Source organism: Suncus etruscus, chromosome 12, assembly GCF_024139225.1.
Source record: "Suncus etruscus isolate mSunEtr1 chromosome 12, mSunEtr1.pri.cur, whole genome shotgun sequence".
Lineage (NCBI taxonomy): Eukaryota > Metazoa > Chordata > Mammalia > Eulipotyphla > Soricidae > Suncus > Suncus etruscus.
In genome coordinates, this window is record NC_064859.1 from 88,968,701 (window position 1) to 88,992,800 (window position 24,100).

Below are 24,100 nucleotides of genomic sequence, written 5' to 3' on the forward strand. Positions count from 1 at the left end.
TCAAGCTCTTTGAACTCTTACATAATGTGTTATTGATAAATCTTTCCCACTTTATCTTCCTGATCATAAAGGGTCAAGGACATTTGAACTTGAATGAGTGTGTAGGAGGAATCAGCACACACTCGCCTGACAATATGCAGGATGTAATGAGAAGGATAAAAGTTGGCAAATGTAAGCGGTAACTAAACAGTGTGAGGGTCACAATGAAGCCTCAAGTGTGTGGCTACTTCAGCATACAAAGGGGAAACTATCACATTTGGGATATTTCTAGTCTAGATTCTTTCTAAGGCCAATGAATCTAATGATATCTAATCTGAACCTAATGATACCAGGTAGGTTATGAGTTGTAAAGAAAAAAGAATTGAGGATAACACATCAATTTATACCTTGGGAATTTTGTTTCAGAGGTTTTGGAGGGTAATATAATATCAGGATTCCATCGAACTAATGGACATGTGCTCAAACCTTTTGAACTCTCTCCCCACAACCCCTTTTTTGGGGAACTACTGACCTACTAAGTTGGAGCAACAGATAAGTCTGTATGATGTCTGATAAGTTTACTATTCGAAAGGTCTCATTGAAGGTGGTTATCTAAAGACAGTGCAGCAGGTAAGGAGCTTGCCCGGCATGTATACAAGCCTGGCTCCATTTTCTGAATCCTATATGGTTCCCTGAGCACTGCCAGGAGTAATTTCAGACTGCAGAAGCAAGAATAACCCCCAAGCATTGCTGAATGTGACCCAAAAACTAAAACTAAAATAAAATGTAATTTTCAGGAGCCTCAGGATTGAGAGAAAAACGGACAGACAGTTTCAGGGTAAACAGGGAAAGTATTTTTTGTTTGTTTTCGGACCACACCCGGCAGAGCTTAAGGGTTACTCCTGGTTCTGCATTCAGAAATCACTTCTGGCGGCCTCAGAGGACCATATGGGATGCCAGGGATCAAACCCAGCCTACCCACTATAACCCTATTATTATTTTTTAAATTAGCACGTGATAAAAGTAAAAAAAAAAAAAAAAGATAACTTACATGGGAAAACTACTCATCCAAGGGAAAGTAAGATTCTCTCCTCCATGGATGTGTTTCAGTGCAGCTTGGGATCATGCTTTCTCACCCATACCGATCAATTTGGCAACTCCTGTCCCCACTTAACATCAGCATCTGCCCAGGCCACTGTAAGCAAAAGTCACAACCACTATTTTCAGGAGAAAAGTGTTAAGAGTCACCCCAGGAATGCGTGTACCAGCCCATCAGGGGCAATCCCTGCTTGTGCCAACTCTACAGAATGACAACCAAGGCTGACATCCAAGATTTTTCTTTGGCTCGTGTACTTTGGGGGTGGGGGTTGGAGAGGGGTTCCCCACTTGGTTCTGGGGCACCCAGGCTGCCGTTTGAAGAGGAGTGAGCGCTCGAGCCCTTCTCCCCTGCCTAGGGATCAAGGCCTTCCAAGATCTGGGGGATCCCTTAGGAGAGATCTCTGGAGGGTCCCTGGGAGTCACTAAGTCATGGCCTAGTCACCCCCTTCCCAGACTCGCCCTCTGCAGCCAGCCTGCAGGCCCCCCACTCACTCAATTGGGTCTCTTACCCCTCCTGGCCCACACCCTTATCCCCAGCAGTCGGTCCCTCAACCTCCTTTCACCCCCAACCCCGACCACGCATCCCCAACCAGCTTGGCCTAGCTCAGCAGCAGTAGAAACAAAACTACCTTGGGCCTCAATGCCCGGAGGATCCAGGAGGCGACCGGAAGTATTGGCTCTAAGGCCTCGGATTGGCCAGCGGTGGCTGGAACGCGCTGTTCCTATTGGTTCTTTAAGATATCACGTGGTAATAGGGTGTTTCTTCCTACTAGCCAATGAGAGACCTCGCTCTTCCGCAGGGATTTCTGGGTATTGTAGTCTTCTTGGACATTTACTTCCAGTACTCTCACCGCCACAACGTCTCCTTTCTTTAGGAGTTATATGGTGGGGCTTGGGGCCGGAGAGGTAACACAGCGGTAGGGCGTTTGCCTCGCATGCAGCCGAACCAGGACAGATGGTGGTTCGAATCTCAGCATCCCATATGGTCGCCCATGCCGGATTTAGACCCCAAAACCAAAAAAAAAAAAAAAAAAGTTATGGTGGGGGAGAGCAGTTACGACAGAGATGGGACCATTGGAAATGGTTTGAACAAGAATTGGGTGCTGAAAGGAAAACAAGTGGATATGTATGATACCCTTGCAGTAACAGTATTGCACACCTTAGTGCTTAAAAGGAAAAAGGGGTGGGAAAGGAATTTTCTGCACAGAGGCAAGCTGGTGGGATGGGGGCTGGAGGGAAACTGGGGACATTGGTGGAAGGAAATGTGCACTGGTGAAGGGTTGGAGCAGTGTATGACAAGAAACAAAACCATTTTGTAACTGAGGATCTCAGTGATTCAAATAGGAAAACAAACAAGTTATGGGAGTGATAGTCAGACGTTTGTCTTGCACTCAGCCAATCTGGGTTTGAACCTCAGTATCTCATATGGTCCAGGAGTCGACCACGAGTAATTTCTGAGTGCAGAGCCAGGAGTAACCTCCTGAGCATTGCCGGGTGTGACTCAAAAGCCACCACGACCAACCATCATGGAAGAGTTAGAATTCTTTGATTGACATAAAAGTAAAAGTAAAATTACTATACATAAAAGTATAGTAAAATTGTGAATCACAGGGTTAGCACTTAAAAGAACTTATTGGGGAATTTAGAAAGTTAACACAGTGAGTAGGGCGCTTACTGCCTATGCAGATTCAATACCCTTAACCATATATGGTCCCCTGAGCACTGCCAGGAACAATCCCTGAGCACAAAACCAAGAGTAAGCCTTAAGCAGATCCAGGTGTGCTCTCCCTCCACCCCCAAAAGGAACGTATTTTGAACAAAAAAAAAATAGATTTTCACCTTTCTCATTCTCATTTACTCTCAGTTTTAAAAGGAATCCTAGAGTCCTAAAATGTTTCTTTGGGGGGGGGGTTGGGTCACACCCGGCAGCGCTCAGCAGTTACTCCTGACTCTATGCTCAGAAATCACTCCTGGCAGGCACAGGGGATCATATGGGATGCCAGGATTTGAACCACTGTCCTTCTAGATGCAAGGCAAATGTCCTATCTCCATGCTACCTCTTGGGCCACTATAATGTTTCCTAACATTCATAACATTTCACCTTTTGGGGAATACAACTATGCGAAATTTAGATGCTGAGACCCTTTTTTTTGTTTTTTGTTTTTGGGTCACACCCGGCAATGCTCAGGGGTTACTCCTGGCTGTCTGCTCAGAAATAGCTCCTGGCAGGCACGGGGGACCATATGGGACACCGGGATTCGAACCAACCACCTTTGGTCCTGGATCGGCTGCTTACAAGGCAAACGCCGCTGTGCTATCTCTCCGGGCCCCGTGTGTGAATCTTAAAGTCCTATTCATTCTTTAAGTAAGTGCTACTTCCTCCCAAAAAGACTTTTCTTGTGGGCAAAAAAAGTCTGATGTGAAGTTTAAGAGAGAATAATTCATTCATTCATTTGTTCATCCCACTGCATGTATCACTTCACCCGAACTGTGTTCCCACCCATCAACAATTTAATTCCTTAGTGAGAGCAATTCTGTCTCAATGTAAATGGCATTTTAGGATTAAACTCTGCTTGAAAGACAGAATCCATTTGTGTGTGTGGGGTGTTTTCAGAAATTCCCAATATGGTGAATAGCAGTTTAGGGGTGGGTCATGATGGATCAATAATCACTCAATTCCTCTCTCCCATATCCTGCCTTCCACCCCACCCCACCAGCTTGCTTCTTCAGATATTAGCAGCCTAGCTAACATCGGCCCTTCTCTTAGGCTTTCATAATGTTCTAAACTCCATGGCCATGGATGCATCTAATGAAAGTAATGAAAGAGCTTGTTGCTCTTGACTCTGTCAGTGGGATGGCTTAGCAGCCCAGAATTGAGAACAGTGAGAGAAAGGAGGTGCTAGACAAATGTGTTCAACAGAGGAATACATGAACAGATGGATGGGTTGGGCAGATGGAAGGATAAATGATGAATGTGTGGAAGGGTAGATGCAGGGGTGGGTGTGTGGGTGAAAGGATGATGGATGGGTTGATGGGTGGGTGAATGGATGATAGATAGATAATTGGGTAGATGAGTGAATAGGTGGGTGGGTGAGTGTGAATGAAGGGGTTGTCGGATGGGTAGTAGGTGATGAATGTGGGTAGATGCATGGGTGGAAGATGGATGATGGATGGATGGATGGATAGATGGTGGGTGGGAATGTACTGGTTGATGGATGGATGGAAGAAGGATGAGTGGTGGATGAGTGGCTAGTGTATTGATGGATAGTGGATGAATAAATGGGTGGGTGGATGATGGATAAATGGATGGATGGATGGATAGAAGATGGATGAATGGATGGACAGGTAGACGGATAGGTGGAAGGATAGGTTGGTGGATGAGTGGCTGGTGGGTATATGGATAGTGAATGGATGGATGGATGGGTGGGTGGGTGGATGGATTATGGATGGATGGACGGGTGGGTGGGTGGATGAGTGATAGATGAATGGATGGATGGTGGATGGATGGATGAATGGATGGACAGGCAGGTGGATAGGTGAAAGAATGGGTCAGTGGGTGAGTGGCTAGTGGGTGGATGGATGGATAATGTATGTATGTATGGGTGGTGGGTGGATAAATGGATGATTAATGGATAGATGGATGGGTAGATGAATGGATAGATGGGTGGGTGGATAATGTATGTATGTATGTATGGGTGGGTGGTGGTGGATGGATGGATGGATTGATGGACAGGCAGGCGGATAGGTGGAAGGATGGGTCGGTGGATGAGTGGCTAGTGGGTGGATGGATGGATAATGGATGGGTGGGTGGGTGGATGGATAATGTATGTATGTATGTATGTATGTATGTATGGGTGTGTGGGTGTGTGGGTGGATGGATGATGGATGGATGGGTGGACAGGTGGAAGGATGGGCTGGTGGATGAGTGCCTAGTGGGTGGATGGATGGATAGATGGATGGATAATGGATGGATGGGTGGGTGGGTGGATGGATGGATGGATGATGCATGTATGGATGGATGGACAGATGGAAGGACGAGCTGGTGGATGAGTGCCTAGTGGGTGGGTGGATAGTAGATGGATGGATGGATGCATGGGTGGTTGGATAATGTATGGATGGATGGACAGACGTCTGGACAGATGGAAGGACGGGCCGGCGAATGAATAAGTGGCTGGAAGACTAAGAAACACGGGAGCCTACAAGTTTCCCCTCACCGTCCTCCCCAGAGCGTCAAGGATCGCGAGTCCAACCGGGCTCGGGAGCTCGGGCGTCAGGTCCCCCACCCCCCGCCGCGCCCGGGGGGACCCCACCTTTCCCCGCCTCCCCTCCGCGCTCCTCCCTCCCCGCGCAGGTCCCGACTCCAGCCGCACCTCGTCGGGCGCTGCAGAGGCGCGGGAGGCATCGGGAGCGCCGGCGGGGCCGCGGCGGGTCGAGCGGGCCGGGCAGCGGCGGGGACTCGGAGGCGGGTCCGGCGGGACCGCGATGGGCGTGGAGATCGAGACCATCTCCCCGGGAGACGGTACCGGGGAGCAGGAGGGGTCCCGGGGCGGAAGGTCGCGCAGGGCCCCGGGGATGGGGAGACAGCGGGAGGAGTCCCCAGATGCGATCGCGAGGACACGACCGTGCACCGGTTCTCCGAGGGAAACTGAGGCAGCAGGGGTGTGTGTGTGTGGGGGGGGGTCTCGGCCCGCCACGGCTCAGGGCCTGGGGGCTGACACCGGCTCGGTTGCACCGGGTTGGAACTCCGCTTTCCTTGTCCTGTCTGCAAAAAAGGCGAGCATTCGAACCCGGACTCTCTGTTGCCGGCTCGGACCCGTGTCCGCGTCGCCCCTCTGCCCGCCTGACAGCTCGCCCCCATCGTCTGCACACTTGGTCCCCAAACTTACACCTCCACCTGGCCTCTGGCGCGAAGTCCTGGCTTGCATCCAGAGGCTGTGCGCCCCCCCCCAACCCCACCTGGATGGTCCCTCTGAACGGATCTCGGGGTACCCTCTCTTTTCCCCTGCGCCCCAGGTTCTCTGTGCGCTCCTCCGCTGACTTTCCCAGCAGACAGACTCCCCAAACGTCGCCTCCAGGTATCCCCGGGTCTGTGCTCAGCAGTTTCCCCCTGCTGAGCTAACCCAGATGCACCCCACCCTTTGAGGTCTGACAGGCTGGTTTCTCCTTAGGAATAACCGACTGGGTCCCCGCACACCCTTTCTCCCATCCTGGGAAACGGGAGCATCTTTGATGCCCCTTCAACCAAGTCCCTAGGCGACTGGATCAATAGTGGACTGCAGACTGCTTTGCTCCCCTTGGGAACCTGGGCGCAGGGGCGCAGGAACCAGCTTCACTAGGGATAGGCTCCTTTCTGATCTTCTACCCCCAACTTCCATTCCTTCAGCCCTAAAACTCTGCCTGGCCTAAACCCTGTGCCCCTTCACTGGAGCCAAGACCCCAAGACCTAAGAGCCATGAGCCAATCATCTCTGCCTTGAAAGACTTATCTCTCCTGTCCTCCTCTGGTCAGAGACAGTAGCCATTTTCTCTAGAGGTGAGGGCTTCCAGGCAGTACTGGGGGACCATGCTCTGCTGGGGATCACACTGGGGGTCTGGCACAGCTGCTTCCAAACTCAGGATCCTCTCCCACAGCTCCCTAATCCTTGGGGCGCAGGGCTATTTCAGTTGAGGGGAGATAGGACTGCACAAAGCCTGGAGAAATTCATCCTTCTGCTTGTACCCTGGAATCCAAGGATTCTGAAAGTGTCTGTCCACCTTGTACATGTAATATTTGCAAAAGGTCCCTTAATATCAGCGAGCCTGCCTCCCTTGCCAGGACCGTGCTTGGTGGAGGGTCAAGTTCTTCTCTGCATGTCTCAAGCCTCCACCACCACCACCACCCCTATTCCCTCCAGATCCAGCCACCAGCTCCTGGTTTCCTCATTTTCTCCCCACCTCCTGGTCTCCCACCTTTCTCTGCAATCATTTTCTATTGCACAGCTGAGGATACTTTCAGATGCCTGTGTGGCCATGTTTCTTGCCCAGGCAGTGAATGTTTTTATGTTTGTTTGTTTTGTTTGAGGGTACCTAAATCTGCACTCTCCAATCTGGTGCCAAACCCACTCAGATGACTGAGTGCATTTACTCCTGGATTTGTACTCAGGGATAACTTCTGGAGTAGCTAGGGCGGGGGCACACTTGTGTGCCAGGGATGAAATCCAGGTTTACCCATGTACCTAACCCACTTTACTGTCTCTCTAGCCCAAGGCTTTTATATTTGAATGAGAGCTGGGGTACAGCTTAGTGGTAGAGAACTTGCTGTGCATGGGGGAAGTCCTGGGTTTAATGTCCAGCAACACACACACACACACACACACACACACACACACACACACACACCCCATAACACACATGAATTTTCCATCTACTTCAGGTAGACTGCGATTCAGCTTCATATCTCACTACCTATCTCTCCCTCCTAAATTTTTTCTCCAGCTTTAGCTATCTGCTTGTAGATTGTTAAACACAGTTAGGCAGCACATATTGAATGTATATTGTGAGTTAGGCCTTCAAGGTCATGGCAAGGAACCATATTGCTTTTTATTTATGGGGAACTGGTAGGTGGTGGGGCCAGTAGCTTGGACCACAGAGTCATCTCCGTGCTCAGGGATCACTCCTAATGGTGCTTAGAGGGCATGAGGTGCCAGGAGTCAAATTGGGACCAACTGCCTGCAAGGCAAGTAAGTGCCTTACACCTGTGCTATCTCTCTTGAAGTCCCTAGAAGACTTCAAGTCCACTCTTCCCAGATTATTTCTCTTTGCTTCCTCTTGCATTAGGACTGATCTCTGAAAATTCTGTGTAGCCAGATCCTCTTTGCTGTTTTCCTGATACCCTTAGCTCTGTGATGAGCTCCGAGAGTTTTATTACCAACCCCCTAGCTTTAAAATTCCGCCTAAATCTCTAGTGCCAGTGCAGACTCTCCATCTGCCTTGGTGCCAAACCCACTCAGATGTCTGTTATGCATCTCAAGACGGCCACCCACATAGATCTGTCTTCCTGGGTCTCCCCATTTTCAGAAATTCACTCAGTCATCTATCCAGTTGCCCTCACAACTAAAAAAAAAAATTTAAGCATCTTCCTTGTTCTCTCTCTCTCTGTCTCTCTCTGTCTCTCTCTGTCTCTCTCTGTCTCTCTCTGTCTCTCTGTCTCTGTCTCTCTCTCTGTCTCTCTGTCTCTCTGTCTCTCTCTCTCTCTCTCTCTCTCTTCTCTCTTCTCTCCTCCGATATCCCAGACTCATTATCACTCCATTAGCATACTCCTTCAGCTCTTTCTTTCAGAACAAATCTCTGTCTAATTTTGTTCTCTTGTCTGCTGCTATCTTGTCCATTCAAGCCATCATTGATTTCCTGTCTGGATTATTGCAACAGGCGCCGGGCCGTCCGTCCCGCATGCCGCAGCAAGAGTGAGTTTATAAAATCTTAATTCGGATTATGTCATTCTATTCCAGCCTCTCCGGTGGCTTCCTATTGCACTTCGAGTTCATTCTGCTCTGCCAGGCCTGCCAGGCCCTGCCTGATGGGCTCCTTCTCACTCTTCTCCTCCCTCCTTTCCTCCTGGCACTTTGCCTCCTTTCTGTTCTGCAAATGCATCCATCCCTTTCCTGCCCCCATCTCAAATCATGCTGCTGCCTCTGCAAATCATGTTCTTCTCAGCATTATGCTTCCCCTCAAGTCTTGGTTCAAATGTCATCTTCTTTCACTGGCCTTTTCCACCTCTCTGGACCACTCTGTATACTTGGTTTTAGTTTTTGGCTACATCTGTGGTTCTTAGAGCTTACTCATAACACTCTGCTTGAGGATCATTCCAGTGGTACTTGGGACTATATGTGGTGCCAGGAATGAAAGTAGGGTTGGCCACATGTAAAGCAAACCCCTTCACTCCTAGACTATCACTCTGGGCCAGGACTGCCCTTTTTCTTTCTTTCTTTCTTTCTTTCTTTCTTTCTTTCTTTTTTTCTTTCTTTCTTTCTTTCTTTCTTTCTTTCTTTCTTTCTTCTTTCTTTCTTTCTTTCTTTCTTTCTTTCTTTCTTTCTTTCTTTTCTTACTTTCTTTCTTTCTTTCTTTTCTTTCTTTCCTTTCTTTCTTTCTTTCTTCTTTTCTTTCTTTCTTTCTTTCTCTCTCTTCTCTCTCTTTTCTCTTCCTCTTTCTTCTTTCTTTTCTTTCTCTTTCTTTCTTCTTTTTTCTCCTCTTTCTCTTCTTTCTCTCTCTCTTTCTCTCTCTTCTCTCTCTCTCCTCTTTCTCTCTTTCTCTCTTTCTCTCTCCTTTTCTCTCTTTCTTTCTCTCTCTTTCTTTCTTCTCTCTCTCTTTCTTTCTCTCTCTCTCTCTCTTTCTCTTTCTTTCTTTTCTTTCTTCTCTTTCTTTTCTTTCTTTCTTTCTTTTCTTTCTTTCTTCTTTCTTTCTTCTTTCTTTCTTTTCTTTCTTTCTCTTTCTTTCTTTCTTTCTCTCTCTCTTCCTTCCTTCTTTCTTTTGTTCTTTCTTTCATTCTTTTTTTCTCTCTCTTTCTTTTTTTGAGCCACACCTGGTGACACATGGGCATTACTCCTGGCTCTGCACTCAGGAATCACTCCTGGAAGTGCTCAAGGCACTTCCCATAGGGGATGCCAGGGATTGAACCCAGCCAGGTTGTCCTTGTACAAGGCAAGTGCTCAATCTGCTGTGCTATCTTTTTGGCCCACACTCAGTAATTTTGAATATTATTTCCTTTCCAAAGAATAGGGATTTGGACTTACATACATACAGCCTTTGCTGTGAGAGCACTAGGTTTAATCCCTACCTGGTTCTCTAAGCAGCAGAATAGCCCTCAAGTGGTCATCATGGATGTGACCCAAAACAAAAACAGAACTCCCAAAAGCCATAAAAGAGTAGGGACCTTGTATGTAGATCCCAGAAATCAGGTCCTAACCTGGCACAAAAAAAAAGGTAAATATTTGTGAATAGTTGTGTTTTTCCATCTTTGATCAGTCATTTCCTGGTATGAGAATCTGGTTTTGTTCTGTGTCCTGGGAATGGAATCCAAGACTTGCCAGTGAGGTGTGAACTCTGTTCCAAACTCCAGTCCATCCGCAATTTTGTCTTCTTCTTTTTTTTTTTCTTTTTTTTGTTTTTTGGGCCACACCCGGTGACACTCAGGGGTTACTCCTGGCTATGCGCTCAGAAGTTGCTCCTGGCTTGGGGGACCATATGGGACGCCGGGGGATCGAACCGCAGTCCGTCCTAGGCTAGCGCAGGCAAGGCAGGCACCTTACTTCTAGCGCCACCACCCGGCCCCTTTTGTCTTCTTCTTCCCACTTCCCTCACATGCTGCTCTGAGTATCTTTTTTTTTTTTTTTTTTTTTGTTTTTTTGGTTTTTTTGGTTTTTTTGGGGGGACACACCCGGCAGTGCTCAGGGGTTACTCCTGACTGTCTGCTCAGAAATAGCTCCTGGCAGGCACGGGGGACCATGTGGGACACCGGGATTCGAACCAACCACCTTTGGTCCTGGATCGGCTGCTTGCAAGGCAAACACCGCTGTGCTATCTCTCCGGGTCCTGCTCTGAGTATCTAGAAGCTGCTGCAGAGCCAGCAGACTGAACTGGCAGAGAGACTTGTAGGCTGCATGGATGAAGGTATATAGAGAATCAGAGAAATGAGGAGACACAGGAGTGGCCTGGAAGAAAGCCTGATTGGGCAGATGGCGCATGGGAGACACCCTTGGGCACCAGCACACTTGAACTGCTCAGATCCCTTGACCCAATTCCATTTTCTGAATTGCTCATCTGGAGTGCTCAAGGTACCATAGGGGATGAACCCATAGGGATTGAACCCAGCCAGGTTGGCCTTGTACAAGGCAAGCGCTCAACCTGCTGTGCTATCTCTTTGGCCCACACTCAGTAATTTTGAATAGTGTTCATTTCCTTTCCAAAGAATAGGGATTTGGACTTACATACATACATACATCTCCTTACAGGAAGAACATTCCCCAAGAAGGCCAGACGTGTGTGTGCACTATACAGGTAAGTCTCCACTCTCTCCGCTGCATTTGTATGTCCTCTGAGCCTTGCCAGTCTGTCCCACCAACTTCAGCCTCAGTCCTGAAGCAGATGCCTCTGTCTAGATAATCCTCATCTTCCTACCAGCTTCATGGACCTGGTTTTTGGACCACACCAAGTGGTGCTCGGGGCTTACTCCTTTTTTTTTTTTTTTTTTTTTTTTTGGTTTTTGGGCCACACCCAGTAACGCTCAGGGGTTACTCCTGGCTATGTGCTCAGAAGTTGCTCCTGGCTTGGGGGACCATATGGGACACCGGGGGATCGAACCGCGGTCCGTCCAAGGTTAGCGCAGGCAAGGCAGGCACCTTACCTTTAGCGCCACCGCCTGGCCCCGGGGCTTACTCCTTGATCTATGCTCAGGTTTCATACTTGGTGGGGGACTGGGGAGCCCATTCCATGCTAGGGATTAAATCTGGGTAATCTACAAGCAGGACGAATGCCTTCCTCTGCTGTCCTATCTCCTGGCCCCTTTTGAATTGTGTTTTGGGGGTGATCTATTTGATTCAACTTCTTCTCACTGAACTGCTGAGCACAAGATGTTATGTGTTGGGGTTGAGGCCCAAAGCTGAGGGGAGAATGACCTTCTTCTAGCAGAGGGGTATGGACTGGTTACCCAGAGGCTGCAGGGGTGTGAGGCAGCAAAGATGGATGGAATGTTTGGATGGGAAGGCTGATGACCTGGAAGGACTCGATGTCATTCCTTAGGGCAGCCAGCAAGGAGACAGACAGACCCTTGGCTGGGGCTTGATGCCAGGGAGGTGGGGAGAGGAGCAAGCTGCCTGTGACCTGTTTCCCAAGGTGGCAAACTTGGTCACAGCCACTTAGCAGACAGACAAACGAGGACACATTCAGCCAGGGCCATTTTTAGCAGTTCACCGGGCCAGTGTAAAGTGCCAGGTTCATTCTCAGCAGACGGTGTGGGTATTTCTCAACAGCATGCCAGTCGCTGACGTCAGTGGGCCGAAGCTCTGTTTTAGCTCTTGGACTGATTACCGAGCATCCTCTGGAGCCTCTGACTTCTGGGATTTATTTATCTGCCCTACATGTTGCAGACAGATCAGTACTTATCAAGTTATGGACGCCGCTAGACTTTTCACAATGCCCCCAGCGTGCAGGCGATGTGCTTACTGCACTGGCATAGGATGTCAAGGGCTCTGGTTTGAGAAAGAGCATCAGGGTGGTAATATTTTGTTTTATTTTATTATTATTTTTGGGTCACACCTGGCAGCGCTCAGGGGTTCTTCCTGGATCTATGCTCAGAAATCGCTCCTAGCAGGCTTGGGGACCATATAGGATGTCAGGAATCGAACCACCATCTTTCTGCACGCAAGGCAAATGCCCTACCTCCATTCTATCTCTCTGGCCCCCAGGTGGTAATATTTTGTAAGTGGAAGCATTTTTTTCAAGGCCACAAAGAAAGTATGGGGTTAAGGTGCTTGCCTTGCACACAACCAATCTTGGTTCAAATCCCAGTATCATATATGGCCTCTTGTGTCTTATCTACCAGGAGTGATTTCTAAGATCACAGGGCTGGGAGTAGGCCCTGAGCACAGCCAGGATGTGCCTAAAAAACTCCGAAAGAAAAAAAATATTTTTCCATTAGAAATATATTATTTGTTAAAATAATAAGTATATTAATAACTGGTAATTATAGGATTGGGGTGAGTAGAACAGAGTTGGCAATGATTGGGGTGATTTCTGCCTCAGCACTTGGGATTGCTTTAGGCAAGGTCATGTAAAGCTTGTAGTTTAGTCCTTTGAGTTATCTTCTTGGTTTCCCAAATTTGACGTGTGTGTGTGTGTGTGTGTGTGTGTGTGTGTGTGTGTGTGTTGATAATTGGGTACCTTGCCTGACTGTGCATAGCATTTACTCATGGCTGAGGTTCAGGGGATCACATTCAGTCCCAGAGATTGAACCTGGGTCAACCTCATGCTTTATCAGCATTTCATCTTTTTTGTTTTTGTTTTTGGGCCATATCCTGCAGCACTCAGGAATTACTCCTGGCTCTGCAGTCAGAAATTGCTTCTGGCAGGTTTGGGGGACTTTATGGGATGCTGAGAATTGAACCCAGGCAGTGTGCAAGGCAAATGCCCTAATGCTGTTCTATCTCTTCAGCTCCAACATTTTCTCCCCAGCATTTCATCTTTTTTTTGTTTGTTTGTTTTTGGGCCACACCCGGTAACGCTCAGGGGTTACTCCTGGCTATGTACTCAGAAGTTGCTCCTGGCTTGGGGGACCATATGGGACGCCGGGGGATCGAACTGTGGTCCGTCCAAGGCTAGCGCAGGCAAGGCAGGCACCTTGCCTCTTGCGCCACCGCCCGGCCCCAGCATTTCATCTTTAAATCGGAAGCCTTATGCCCCAATCCCAAGGGACTGGGGAGATTCGGATTTGGAAGCAACACGGACACAGAAAATAATCCACACACAGGGAGATAAAACAGGTTTAGGAACTTCCACCACAAGCTATCTGCCAGTAGATAACCTAGCTGTGGAAAAGAAACTGAAAGCAGTTTTCCCCCAGAGAGAGGAGATCTTTACAGGGAAGTGAAAGATCACCCCCTTGGGTGGAGAACAAGTATGGTAAGAGACCAATTCAAAAGGTGCTTCACAGCGGCTTTTGCCTTGCAAGCAGCCGATCCAGGACCAAAGGTGGTTGGTTCGAATCCTGGTGTCCCATATGGTCCCCCACCCCCACCCCGTGCCTGCCAGGAGCTATTTCTGAGCAGACAGCCAGGAGTAACCCCTGAGCAATACCGGGTGTGGCTCAAAAAACAAAAACCAAAAAAACAAAACAAAAAAAAAAGGTGCTTCAATTCAAAGGTACCAGCAAAGAATTAGCCTGAATAGAATGAAAACCTGGCTATCCTAACACATCTTGGCTTTTTCTTTTTGTTTTTGGGCCACACCTGATAGTGTTTAGGGGTTACTCTAGTCTTTGCACTTAGGAATCACTCCTGAAAATACTGAAGGAGAACTAGATGGATGTCAAGGATCGAACCTGGGTACACGGCATGAAAGGCACAAGTGCCTTACCCACTGTACTATATCTCTTTGACCCCAGAATATTTTTCTTCTGGTGCTGGGGATCAAGTCTAAGGCCATACTCTACTGTTGAGCTATTTTCCCGACTCAGTACAGCTTGTTTAATAATATAATTATATTTAGGAACAAAATTGAATACTATTTTTTTGTTTTTAGTTTTTTTTTTTTTTTTTTTTGGCTACACCTGCCGAGTGATGGCACAGCGATAGATCATTTAACTTGCACACGGCTGACCCAGGACAGACTGCTGTTTGATCCCCCGGCATACCATATGGTCCCCCAAACCAGGAGCAATATCTGAGTGCATAGCCAGGAGTAATTCCTGAGCATCACTGAGTATGCCCCCCTCCCAAAAAAAATCTCTCCTGGCTTGGGGACCATATGGAAGGCTAAGGATCAAACTTGGGTGGGCTGCATGCATGGCAACAACCTACTCACTGTGCTATCACTCAGCCCCTGTTTTGTTTGTTTGTAACTGCACCCAGCCGTACTCAGGGGTTACCTTCAGCTCAGTGCTTGGGGTTGCGGCTGGTAGTCCTCAGGGAATCATGAGATGCTGGGATGGAGCCCAGGCTTCCTGCATGTAAAAAGTCTTCAGCCTATTCTCTCACTCAGTCACACAAATTTTTTTGAGGGAGGTTCCTTTTTTCATTAACATGTTCATAATTAAAGATCTTGGAGCTTTTCTTTATTATTCTGTTCAGACATGCTTCACCTTCAGCTAGTAGATTAAAAATTAGACTTGACTTTTTGTTTGTTTATTTTAAGGCCACATCTGGCAGTGCTCAGAAGTTACTTCTGGCTCTGCACTTAGGAACCACTCCTGGTGGGCTCAGGGGTTCATATGGGATGTCCAGGATCGAACCTAGGTTGGCTGTGTGCGAGGCAAACACTCTCCCAGCTGTGCTCTAGCCCTTAAGAGTTTGAATCATTATAATTGTAGACTTTTTGTGGGGGAGGGTTTGGGTCACATGGGGTTATGCTCAGGGGTCCTAGGGGTCAAAGCATGTGAACCATATTCAAGGTAAGCACCTACACACTGTACTATCTCTCTGGACCATAGTTTTAAACGTTTAAAATTAAATACAGAAGGGGCCGGAGTGATAGCACAGCAGTAGGGCCTTGCATGCGGCCAACCTGGGACAGACCCGTGTTCGATTCCCAGCATTCCATATGGCCCCCTGAGCCTGCCAGGAGCGATTTGAGCACAGAGCCAGGAGTAACACCTGAGTGCTGCTGAGTGTGGCCCAAAACAAACCAAAAAAAAGTTAAATATAAATGTAGAACAGGACATAAATTTAAGATATATACCTCAACACATTTTTCATCATGATCACATTTATGAAAACATACACATATGTATGTATATATACATGTATGTACACATCAACATATAAAATTTTTCTAGTATCCCCAGGATCTCTCTCAGTCATTTCTCCCTTAAGTATTATTTTTATTATTACAATTTTTGGTTCTGGGCCACACCTGCTATGCTCAGGGTCTACTTCTGACTTTGCACTCAAGAATCACTTTTGGTGGGCTCGGGCACCATATGAGGTAACAGAGATTGAACCCAGGTCAGCCAGGTACAAGGCAAATGTATTACTGCCCTTAAGTATTATTATTATTCCTATTACTCTATCTCTGACTTTTCTCTTCAGGTACTGACTTTGCCTATTTTTCAAATACACATAAACAGAATTATAGTATATATTGTTTTGTATTTTATTTTTCAAAAATAAGTGAGGTTTATCTATGAATTTATCCTAATCCTAATTAACTTTTTTTTGGGGTGGGGGGTTTGGGTCACACCCGGCAATGCTCAGGGGTTACTACTGGCTCTATGCTCAGAATTCGCTCTTGGCGGGGCCGGAGAGATAGCATAGAGGTAAGGCGTTTGCCTTTCATGCAGAAGAACGGTGGTTTGAATCCTGGCATCCCATTTGGTCCCCTGTGCCTGCCAGGAGCGATTTCTGAGCATAGAGCCAGGAGTAACCCCTGAGTGATGCTGGGTATGACCCAAAAACAAAACAAACAAACAAACAAAAAATTGCTCCTGGCAGACTCAGGGGATCATATGGGATGCCGGGATTTGAACCACAAATCTTCTGCAGGCAAGGCAAACACCTTACCTCCATGCTATCTCTCCGGCCCCTTTTATCCTAATTAACTTGTTTTTTGTTTGTTTGTTTTGTTTTTGGGTCACACCCAGCAGTGCTCAGGGGTTACTCCTGGCTCTACGCTCAGAAATCGCTCCTGGCAGGCTCAGGGGACCATATGGGATGCTGGAATTTGAACCACCGACCTTCTGCATGCAAGGCAAATGCCTTACCTCCATGCTATCTCTCTGGCCCGACCCTTGGTGTTTTCTTTTTTTTTTTTTTTTTTTTTTTTTTTTTGGTTTTTGGGCCACACCCGGTGACGCTCAGGGGTTACTCCTGGCTATGCGCTCAGAAGTCGCTCCTGGCTTGGGGGACCATATGGGACGCCGGGGGACACCGGGGGATCGAACCGCGGTCCGTCTCCTAGGCTAGCGCAGGTAAGGCAGGCACCTTACCTCGAGCGCCACCGCCCGGCCCCACCCTTGGTGTTTTCAAGTTGATTGGTTGGTTAGTTTTGTTTCTTGCAGTGCCAGGGAATGAACTCAGCTCTCATGCGTGAAAGGCCTATGCTTTGCTGCTGACCACGTCTCATGTGATCTAGCTTTACCTTCTGTCTGACCCACTCTGATGAGTACCCAGTGGAATGTCATTGCGCTGTTGGAATTTGTTTGTTTCTCTTACACAACCACATGCAAGGCAAGTGCTTTACCTGGCTCGACATTATCTCTCTGGCTGTCCTTCTGGTTTTGATTTGCACTGACCTCAAAACTAAACTCAGTTCCTTTGTCATGTACTTGTGACTGTTAATCTCCATAGTCTTCTCAAATGTTGTCTATGAAAAATGGCATTTTCTGTATTTATTTATTTATTTATTTATTTATTTATTTATTTATTTATTTGGTTTTGGGCCGCACTCAGTGGTGCTCAGGGATTACTCCTGGCTCTGCTCTCACAAATCATTCCTGGCAGGCTCAGGGATATGGGATGCAGGGATTGAACCTCGTCTTACTTGGGTCAGCCACTTGCTGACCGGCTCCTATTTTCTGTCGTTTTAAAAAGTTTAATTTGAGAGGTTAGAGAGATAATACAGTAGGAAGGGCATTTGCCTTGCACATAGCTGACCTGGGTTTGATCTTCTATATGCCATATGATCCTCCCGAGCACAGCCAGGAGTATTTCTTGAGTATAGAGCCAGAAATAACCCCTGAGCACTGCTGAATGTGGCCCCCAAACCAAAAATAAATAAATAAATTTTATTTGAGGGACCAGCATTAAAAAAAACTGTAAAAATTTTTAGTTGTGGGGCTGGAGAGATGGCATGGAGGTAAGGTGTTTGCCTTGCATGAAGAAGGACGGTGGTGGGGCCGGGAAGGTGGCGCTAGAGGTAAGGCATCTGCCTTGCAAGCGCTAGCCTAGGACGGACCGTGGTTCGATCCCCCGGTGTCCCATATGGTCTCCCCAAGCCAGGAGCAATTTCTGAGCGCATAGCCAGGAGTAACTCCTGAGCGTCAAACAGGTGTGGCCCAAAAAAACCAAAAAAAAAAAAAAAAAAAAAAAAAAAAGAAGGACGGTGGTTCGAGTCCCGACATCCCATATGGTTCCCCGAGCCTGCCAGGAGCTATTTCTGAGTGTAGAGCCAGGAGTAACCCCGGAGCACTGCCCAGTGTGATCCAAAAACCAAAAAAAAAAAAATGTTTTTTAGTTGAGACATCATAATTTTAAAAAACTGTTAATGAGGGAGCTGCAGCAATAGTATGCTTTGCACACTGCTAACCTGTGTTCAATCCTTGGCATCTCATCTGGTCTCCAGAGCACTACCTGGAGTGACCCCTGAGAGCAGAGCCAGGTGTAACCCTTCATCATCACTGGATGTGGATCTCCCCACCCAAAAGGGAAACCCGTTAATGATAAGATGTCAAGTATATGATGTTCCAGCACTTACTCTCTCCACTACTGTCTCAGTGTCCACTCAAAACATACACATCTTCTCCATCCACCATGGTCAGCTTAGTTCTCTCAATCAGTTTTCACTTGTCTGTTTCTTACTGACTTTATCAGTTTTTTGACTTTTTTTTCTCTTTAAAAATGTCTCCCTTTGGGCCCGGAGAGATAACACAGTGACGTTTGCCTTGCAAGCAGCCGATCCAGGACCAAAGGTGGTTGGTTCGAATCCCGGTGTCCCATATGGTCCCCCGTGCCTGCCAGGAGCTATTTCTGAGCAGACAGCCAGGAGTAACCCCTGAGCACCGCCGGGTGTGGCCCAAAAACCAAAAAAAAAAAAAAAAAGTCTCCCTGGGGGGCCGGAGAGATAGCACAGCGGTAAGGCTTTTGCCTTGCATGCAGAAGGTCGTGATTCGAATCCCGGCATTCCATATGGTCCCCCGAGCCTGCCAGGAGTGATTTCTGAGCATAGAGCCAGGAGTAGCCCCTGAGCGCTGCCGGGTGTGACCCAAAAACAAACAAAAAAATAAGTCTCCCTTCCCTTCCCTCTAGACTCAGTTGTCTTCAAACTATGGCCCGCGGGTCACACATTGTTTTTGTATCTGTTTGGTTTCTTCATTGCAAAATATGATATATGCAGTGTGCATAAGAATTCGTTCATAAGTTTTGTTTTTACTATAGTCAGAGCCTCCAGTGGTCTGAGGGACAGTGAACTGGCCCCCTGTTTAAAAAATTTTGAGGACCCCTGCATGGTGCTCACCGTGAGTCATACGTGTTAGTTTTGGTTCTTGCACATGCTTTGCTGTGGCACCTGTCATCTAGACGGCAGTGCCACCACAATCACACTTGGTGTGTGGGGCCATGATGGTTGTGGCATGAGGGACCACACTCAGGCCTCCTGCCCTCCAGGCAGATGCTCTACCACTGAATTATCCAGATCCCTTACAGAAGTTCTTTTTTCACTCTGGATCTACTTCCTGTCTTTTTGTTTTGTTTTCATGGGGGGGATACTCACTTGGTGGTGGTGTGTAGGGGACCAGGTACATGTCAAAATTCAAACAAAGATCACGGCTATGGTCACATGCACGGCAAGTGTAAAGAGTAAAGAGTAAAGCTTTGTGTGTCTCTATCTCTGGATCTAAAAGTTAAAGTTGGTTCTACCCAGTTTCCCAAAGTACGCAATGCCACAGATTTGGAGAGTACTGAAATAACTTGGAGGGTTGGCAGTATCCCCTGGTGCATTTGAGGGGGGCACTTTCTCTTTGCTCAGCTTAAAGTAGGCAGATTTTCAGAGGAGCACTGAGTGATCTTTGTTTTTTGAACAGAACTTTATATTTTGCTTACCAATATTTGTTTTGGTGCCAAAACCCTAAGCAGTGCTTAGGGTTTACTTCTGGCTCTGCTCTCAGGGATCACTCAGGGGATCATATGTGGTGCCAGGAATCCAACATGGGTTTTCTGCGTGCAGGGCAAGTACCTTACTCTCTGGACTATCTCTCTACCCCTGCACAGAAGTTTTTGTTTGTTTGTTTGTTTGTTTTGGGTTAGGTTTGGCTTTTGGGTCTCTTGACGGCACTCAGAGGTTACTCCTGGCTCTGTGCTCAGAAATCTCTCCTGGCAGGCTTGGGGGACTATATGGGATGCCAGGGATTGAACTTGGATTGGCCTCATGCAAGGCAACACCCTACTATGATATCATTCTGGGCCTGCACAGAAGTTACTTTATTTTATTTTTTCTTTTGGAGGGATTGGATTACATGAAACAGTGCTCAGGGTCCTTATGGTAGAGCTCAGAGGACCATATAGTGCTGGGAATCAAACCGAGTGGAGAGCCAGGTGGACCTCCAAGATCCAGGGAGGACACAGTGATTGGCTGGAGTATACATGGAATTAGGCAGAGGGACATGGAGGTTTCATGACTGGGTCAAGGGAAGAGAAGGTGGCCAGGAGAGAGAGCATCCCATTTCTGAGTCTTGTGCTAGGACGGAGCATTGACTCAGAACCTCTGTCCCTTTCCACCCCTCTTCTTGCCTCCACAGGAATGCTCCAAAATGGAAAGAAATTTGATTCATCCCGAGACAGAAACAAACCTTTCAAGTTCAGAATTGGCAAGCAGGAAGTTATCAAGGGGTTTGAAGAGGGTGCAGCCCAGGTAAGGGGGATTTGCGGACTCAGCATTCTGCCCTCCACCCTCACCCCATCACTGGCCGCTGCCACTTCCATTCTGCAGTCAGGGCAGGGCACCCATTAATGCAGCCCTGCTCCCGAGGCCCCCATCCCACTCTCCAGCATGCCTTTGTGTCCCTGGGGCTCTCCCTAACGCACATCCCTCCAGGGCTGCCCAGAACTAACTCAGGAGACCGAGCTACCTAAGCTACCTAAGCTAGCAAAAGATTTGGGACAGTGTGAGCGATGAAGTGGAGTAAAATAATTTCTTTTTGGAAACTCCAGTCTTGTAAACTATTGCAGCAGTAGTATATTCCCTCTTCAATACATGTTTATTTTGGGGCCCAGAGAGATAGCACAACGGCGTTTGCCTTGCAAGCAGCCGATCCAGGACCAAAGGTGGTTGGTTCGAATCCCGGTGTCCCATATGGTCCCCTGTGCCTGCCAGGATCTATTTCTGAGCAGACAGCCAGGAGTAACCCCTGAGCACTGCCAGGTGTAGCCCAAAAAGAAAAACAAAACAAAACAAAACAAAAAACATGTTTATTTTGACTTTTTTTTGTTTTTGGCCACACCCAGTAATACTCAGGGTTACTCCTTGCTCTGCACTCAGGAATCACTCCTGGTGGTGCTTGGGAACCATAGGGGATGCAGGAGATTGAAGCTGGTTTGGCCACATGCAAGGCTGTACTGGTACCATCTCTCTGGTCTCCACCCAATTCAATATTTTACCCAGCTTTCCCCAAAATTAACATCTTACATATGAACCACAGTATAAGTGATCAAAAAAACAGGACATTGATACACTACTATTAACCAAATGATTAATGGCATTTTACACAGTGGTTCCAAATATGTCATTTATTTATTCATGTCTTGCCAATTGCCCCAGCAATTCCAGGCAGATTGCTGCTGACTGCTGGACAGATCTCTGATTCAAGTTCTTCCTCCTGGGCTTCTGAGGTCATTGGGTCTTCATTAGAATTGGTTTCTTTTCTTTCTTCATTAATTTTTTGTTGTTTTGTTTTGTTTTGGGTCCATGCCCAGCAGTGCCCTGGGCTTACTTCTTTTTTGTTTATTTGTTTGGGGGCCACACCTGGCTCTGCACTCAGAAATCACTCCTGGCAGGCTCAAGGGACCATATGGGATGCCGGGATTTGAACCACCATTGGTCCTGGGTCCGCTTGCAAGGCAAACGCCCTACCATAGATGTTTTCTTGACCTCCCCACCCTGCTGTTCCCCGTTGTTTCCAAACAACTAATTCCTATCCCCGTACATTACAGGTGCTTTTTTTTTTTTTTTTTTTTTTTTTTGGTTTTTGGGTCACACCTGGCAGTGCTCAGGGGTTATTCCTGGCTCCAGGCTCAGAAATTGCTCCTGGCAGGCACAGGGGACCATATGGGGCGCCGGGATTCGAACCGATGACCTCCTGCATGAAAGGCAAACGCCTTACCTCCATGCTATCTCTCCGGCCCCACAGGTGCTCTTTATACCCTCTCTTTAGGCTTCTTTGAAAGAGCCTCGAAGAACAAACAAATACAAAGCATTTAATCCATACAATCATGGTTCTCCAGATGAATGAATCTGCAGTTTCTTTGTGCATGTTATTGTCCCACAGTCCTAGGCTGGGCAGCTCATGCATCTGTTATAACTCGTAGCATGTTCTCTGTGTCAAGTTTATCTGCAATTCAAAGCGACCATGCGAGTGGTTTGGGAAAATGCCATAGTTACCTTACTCTTTTCTTTTAAATCAAGCCGGGTCCTCCTCTTTCTCCTCTTCCCATCTGCCCCCATCCCTGCTAGATGAGCTTGGGGCAGAGGGCGAAGCTGACCTGCACCCCTGACGTGGCATACGGAGCCACGGGCCACCCTGGCGTCATCCCTCCCAACGCCACCCTCATCTTTGACGTGGAACTGCTCAACTTAGAGTGACGGCAGGAAGGAACTGGAGGTAGCTGGAGATGGCGGCTGCCCTCCCTCCTCGCCTGCTCCGCTACTGGGACGGCTCCTCCTGCTTGGGGCTCTTGATCAGTGTGTTCCCTTCACTGCTCACAGCATTGTCCATTCTCTCTGCCCAAGTCGCTGGGTCTGTGTTCCTTTGTTGTCGTTGTTCATGCACATTTTTGTTCGAGGCAACTTTGGTTGCGGGGTTGGAGCATTGTTGGTTGTGCATCTTTTTGGGTGATGCATGTAGCAGTCCTTCCCAATCCCAGTACCTGGACTACTTGTTTGCACAATTTCTACTGCCTTACCTTCACTTAATGCAGACCTAAAAGGTGCTCAGACATAAAACGTCCATGGCAAATGCACAGGGACTTGGAGCCAGTTACTTCTGCTGTCATTCTCTCTTAGATTTCTGTTGGCTGCTGACTTCGACAATGTCCTTTTTGGAAATCTGTTCAATAAAGGCTCTGTGCTTGACAAAGTCCTGTCTGTAGTTATTGGACATAGAAAGTACTTTAAGCCCCGAAGAGATAGCACAGCGGCGTTTGCCTTGCAAGCAGCCGATCCAGGACCAAAGGTGGTTGGTTCAAATCCCGGTGTCCCATATGGTCCCCGTGCCTGCCAGGAGCTATTTCTGAGCAGACAGCCAGGAGTAACCCCTGAGCACCGCCGGGTGTGGCCCAAAAACCAAAAAAAAAAAAAACAAAAAACAAAAAAAAAAGGGGGGAAAATAATGTGTCATAATTTTATGGGCTGGCAATCCAGTGTGGGATTTGAGCACTCTGTGATCCTGCAATGCTTCTGGTGAGGTTTGAGTTTCCCTCATTCAAATGGAAAAGAAAACTTATTATCTTTGGCCAAATTAGAACTCTCTCTTGTATATTAGGCTTTAGGTTTAATGCTCACTTTGGGAAGTTACATTAGAAATATGTGACTAAGATTCTATCACTAGATTGGCTCTAACTTACATTGGGGAATTGCTTCTGAGAAAAATGTGTGATTTGTTTTCTCTGCACATATTACTGTTTGTTTCCATCTTACATTTACCATAACTCATGGGATTTCCCAGTTAGTGTATTTTTTTGTTTCTGTTTTTGCTATATATTGAGGTGTGGGAGCTAGTTGGTTCATAGCCAACAGCGCTCAAGGACTACTCCTTCTATGCTCGGGAGTCACTCCTGGCAGTATTGGGGTACTGCATGGTACCTGGCTGGAATTGGAGATGGTAGGTGCAAGTAAGGTTTTGTGATGACATAAAATTTCTTCAGGATTAAGGATCAAGAAGTTGGAATATAGTATTTACAGGTATCCAGGGTATTTTTGGTTTTGTTTTTTCGGGGCCACATCTTGTGATACTCAGAGCATATTGGCTCTGTGCTCAGGAATCACTCCTGGCTGTGGACCAGCCATATGTGATGCCAGGGTTTGAACTTGGGTTAGCAACAAACAAGCCAATTGCCCTACCCTGTACTACAGGATACAGTATTACACTGTACTATCTTTCTAGCTCTGAGAGACATCCTTTAAAAGAAGCAAAACAGAGGCCGGGCGGTGGCGCTAGAGGTAAGGTGCCTGCCTTGCCTGTGCTAGCCTTGGATGGACCGCGGTTCCATCCCCCGGCGTCCCATATGGTCCCCCAAGCCAGGAGCGACTTCTGAGCGCATAGCCAGCTGTAACCCCTGAGCGTCAAACGGGTGTGGCCCAAAAACAAAAAACAAAAAACAAACAAAAAAAAGAAGCAAAACAAGAACTGAAGA

At 47.4% G+C, this 24,100-nt stretch overlaps 1 protein-coding gene across 1 annotated transcript; it reads left to right on the plus strand.

The window, feature by feature from the left end:
• The first annotated feature begins 20,269 nt into the window (after window positions 1-20,269).
• Window positions 20,270-22,824, plus strand: FKBP1B (FKBP prolyl isomerase 1B). The gene is made up of 2 exons (XM_049784502.1): window positions 20,270-20,384; window positions 22,203-22,824. The coding sequence occupies exons 1-2, from the start codon at window positions 20,274-20,276 to the stop codon at window positions 22,329-22,331; spliced, it is 240 nt and encodes a 79-aa protein (XP_049640459.1). The 5' UTR covers window positions 20,270-20,273; the 3' UTR covers window positions 22,332-22,824.
• Window positions 22,825-24,100: the final 1,276 nt, after the last annotated feature.

Bases quoted from the DNA above. Each gene is read 5' to 3' on its own strand.
- FKBP1B (XM_049784502.1), top strand. From the start codon at position 20,274: ATGCTCCAAAATGGAAAGAAATTTGATTCATCCCGAGACAGAAACAAA. The intron at 20,385-22,202 runs GTAAGGGGGATT...CATCCCTGCTAG, and splicing joins TTGAAGAGGGTGCAGCCCAG to ATGAGCTTGGGGCAGAGGGC.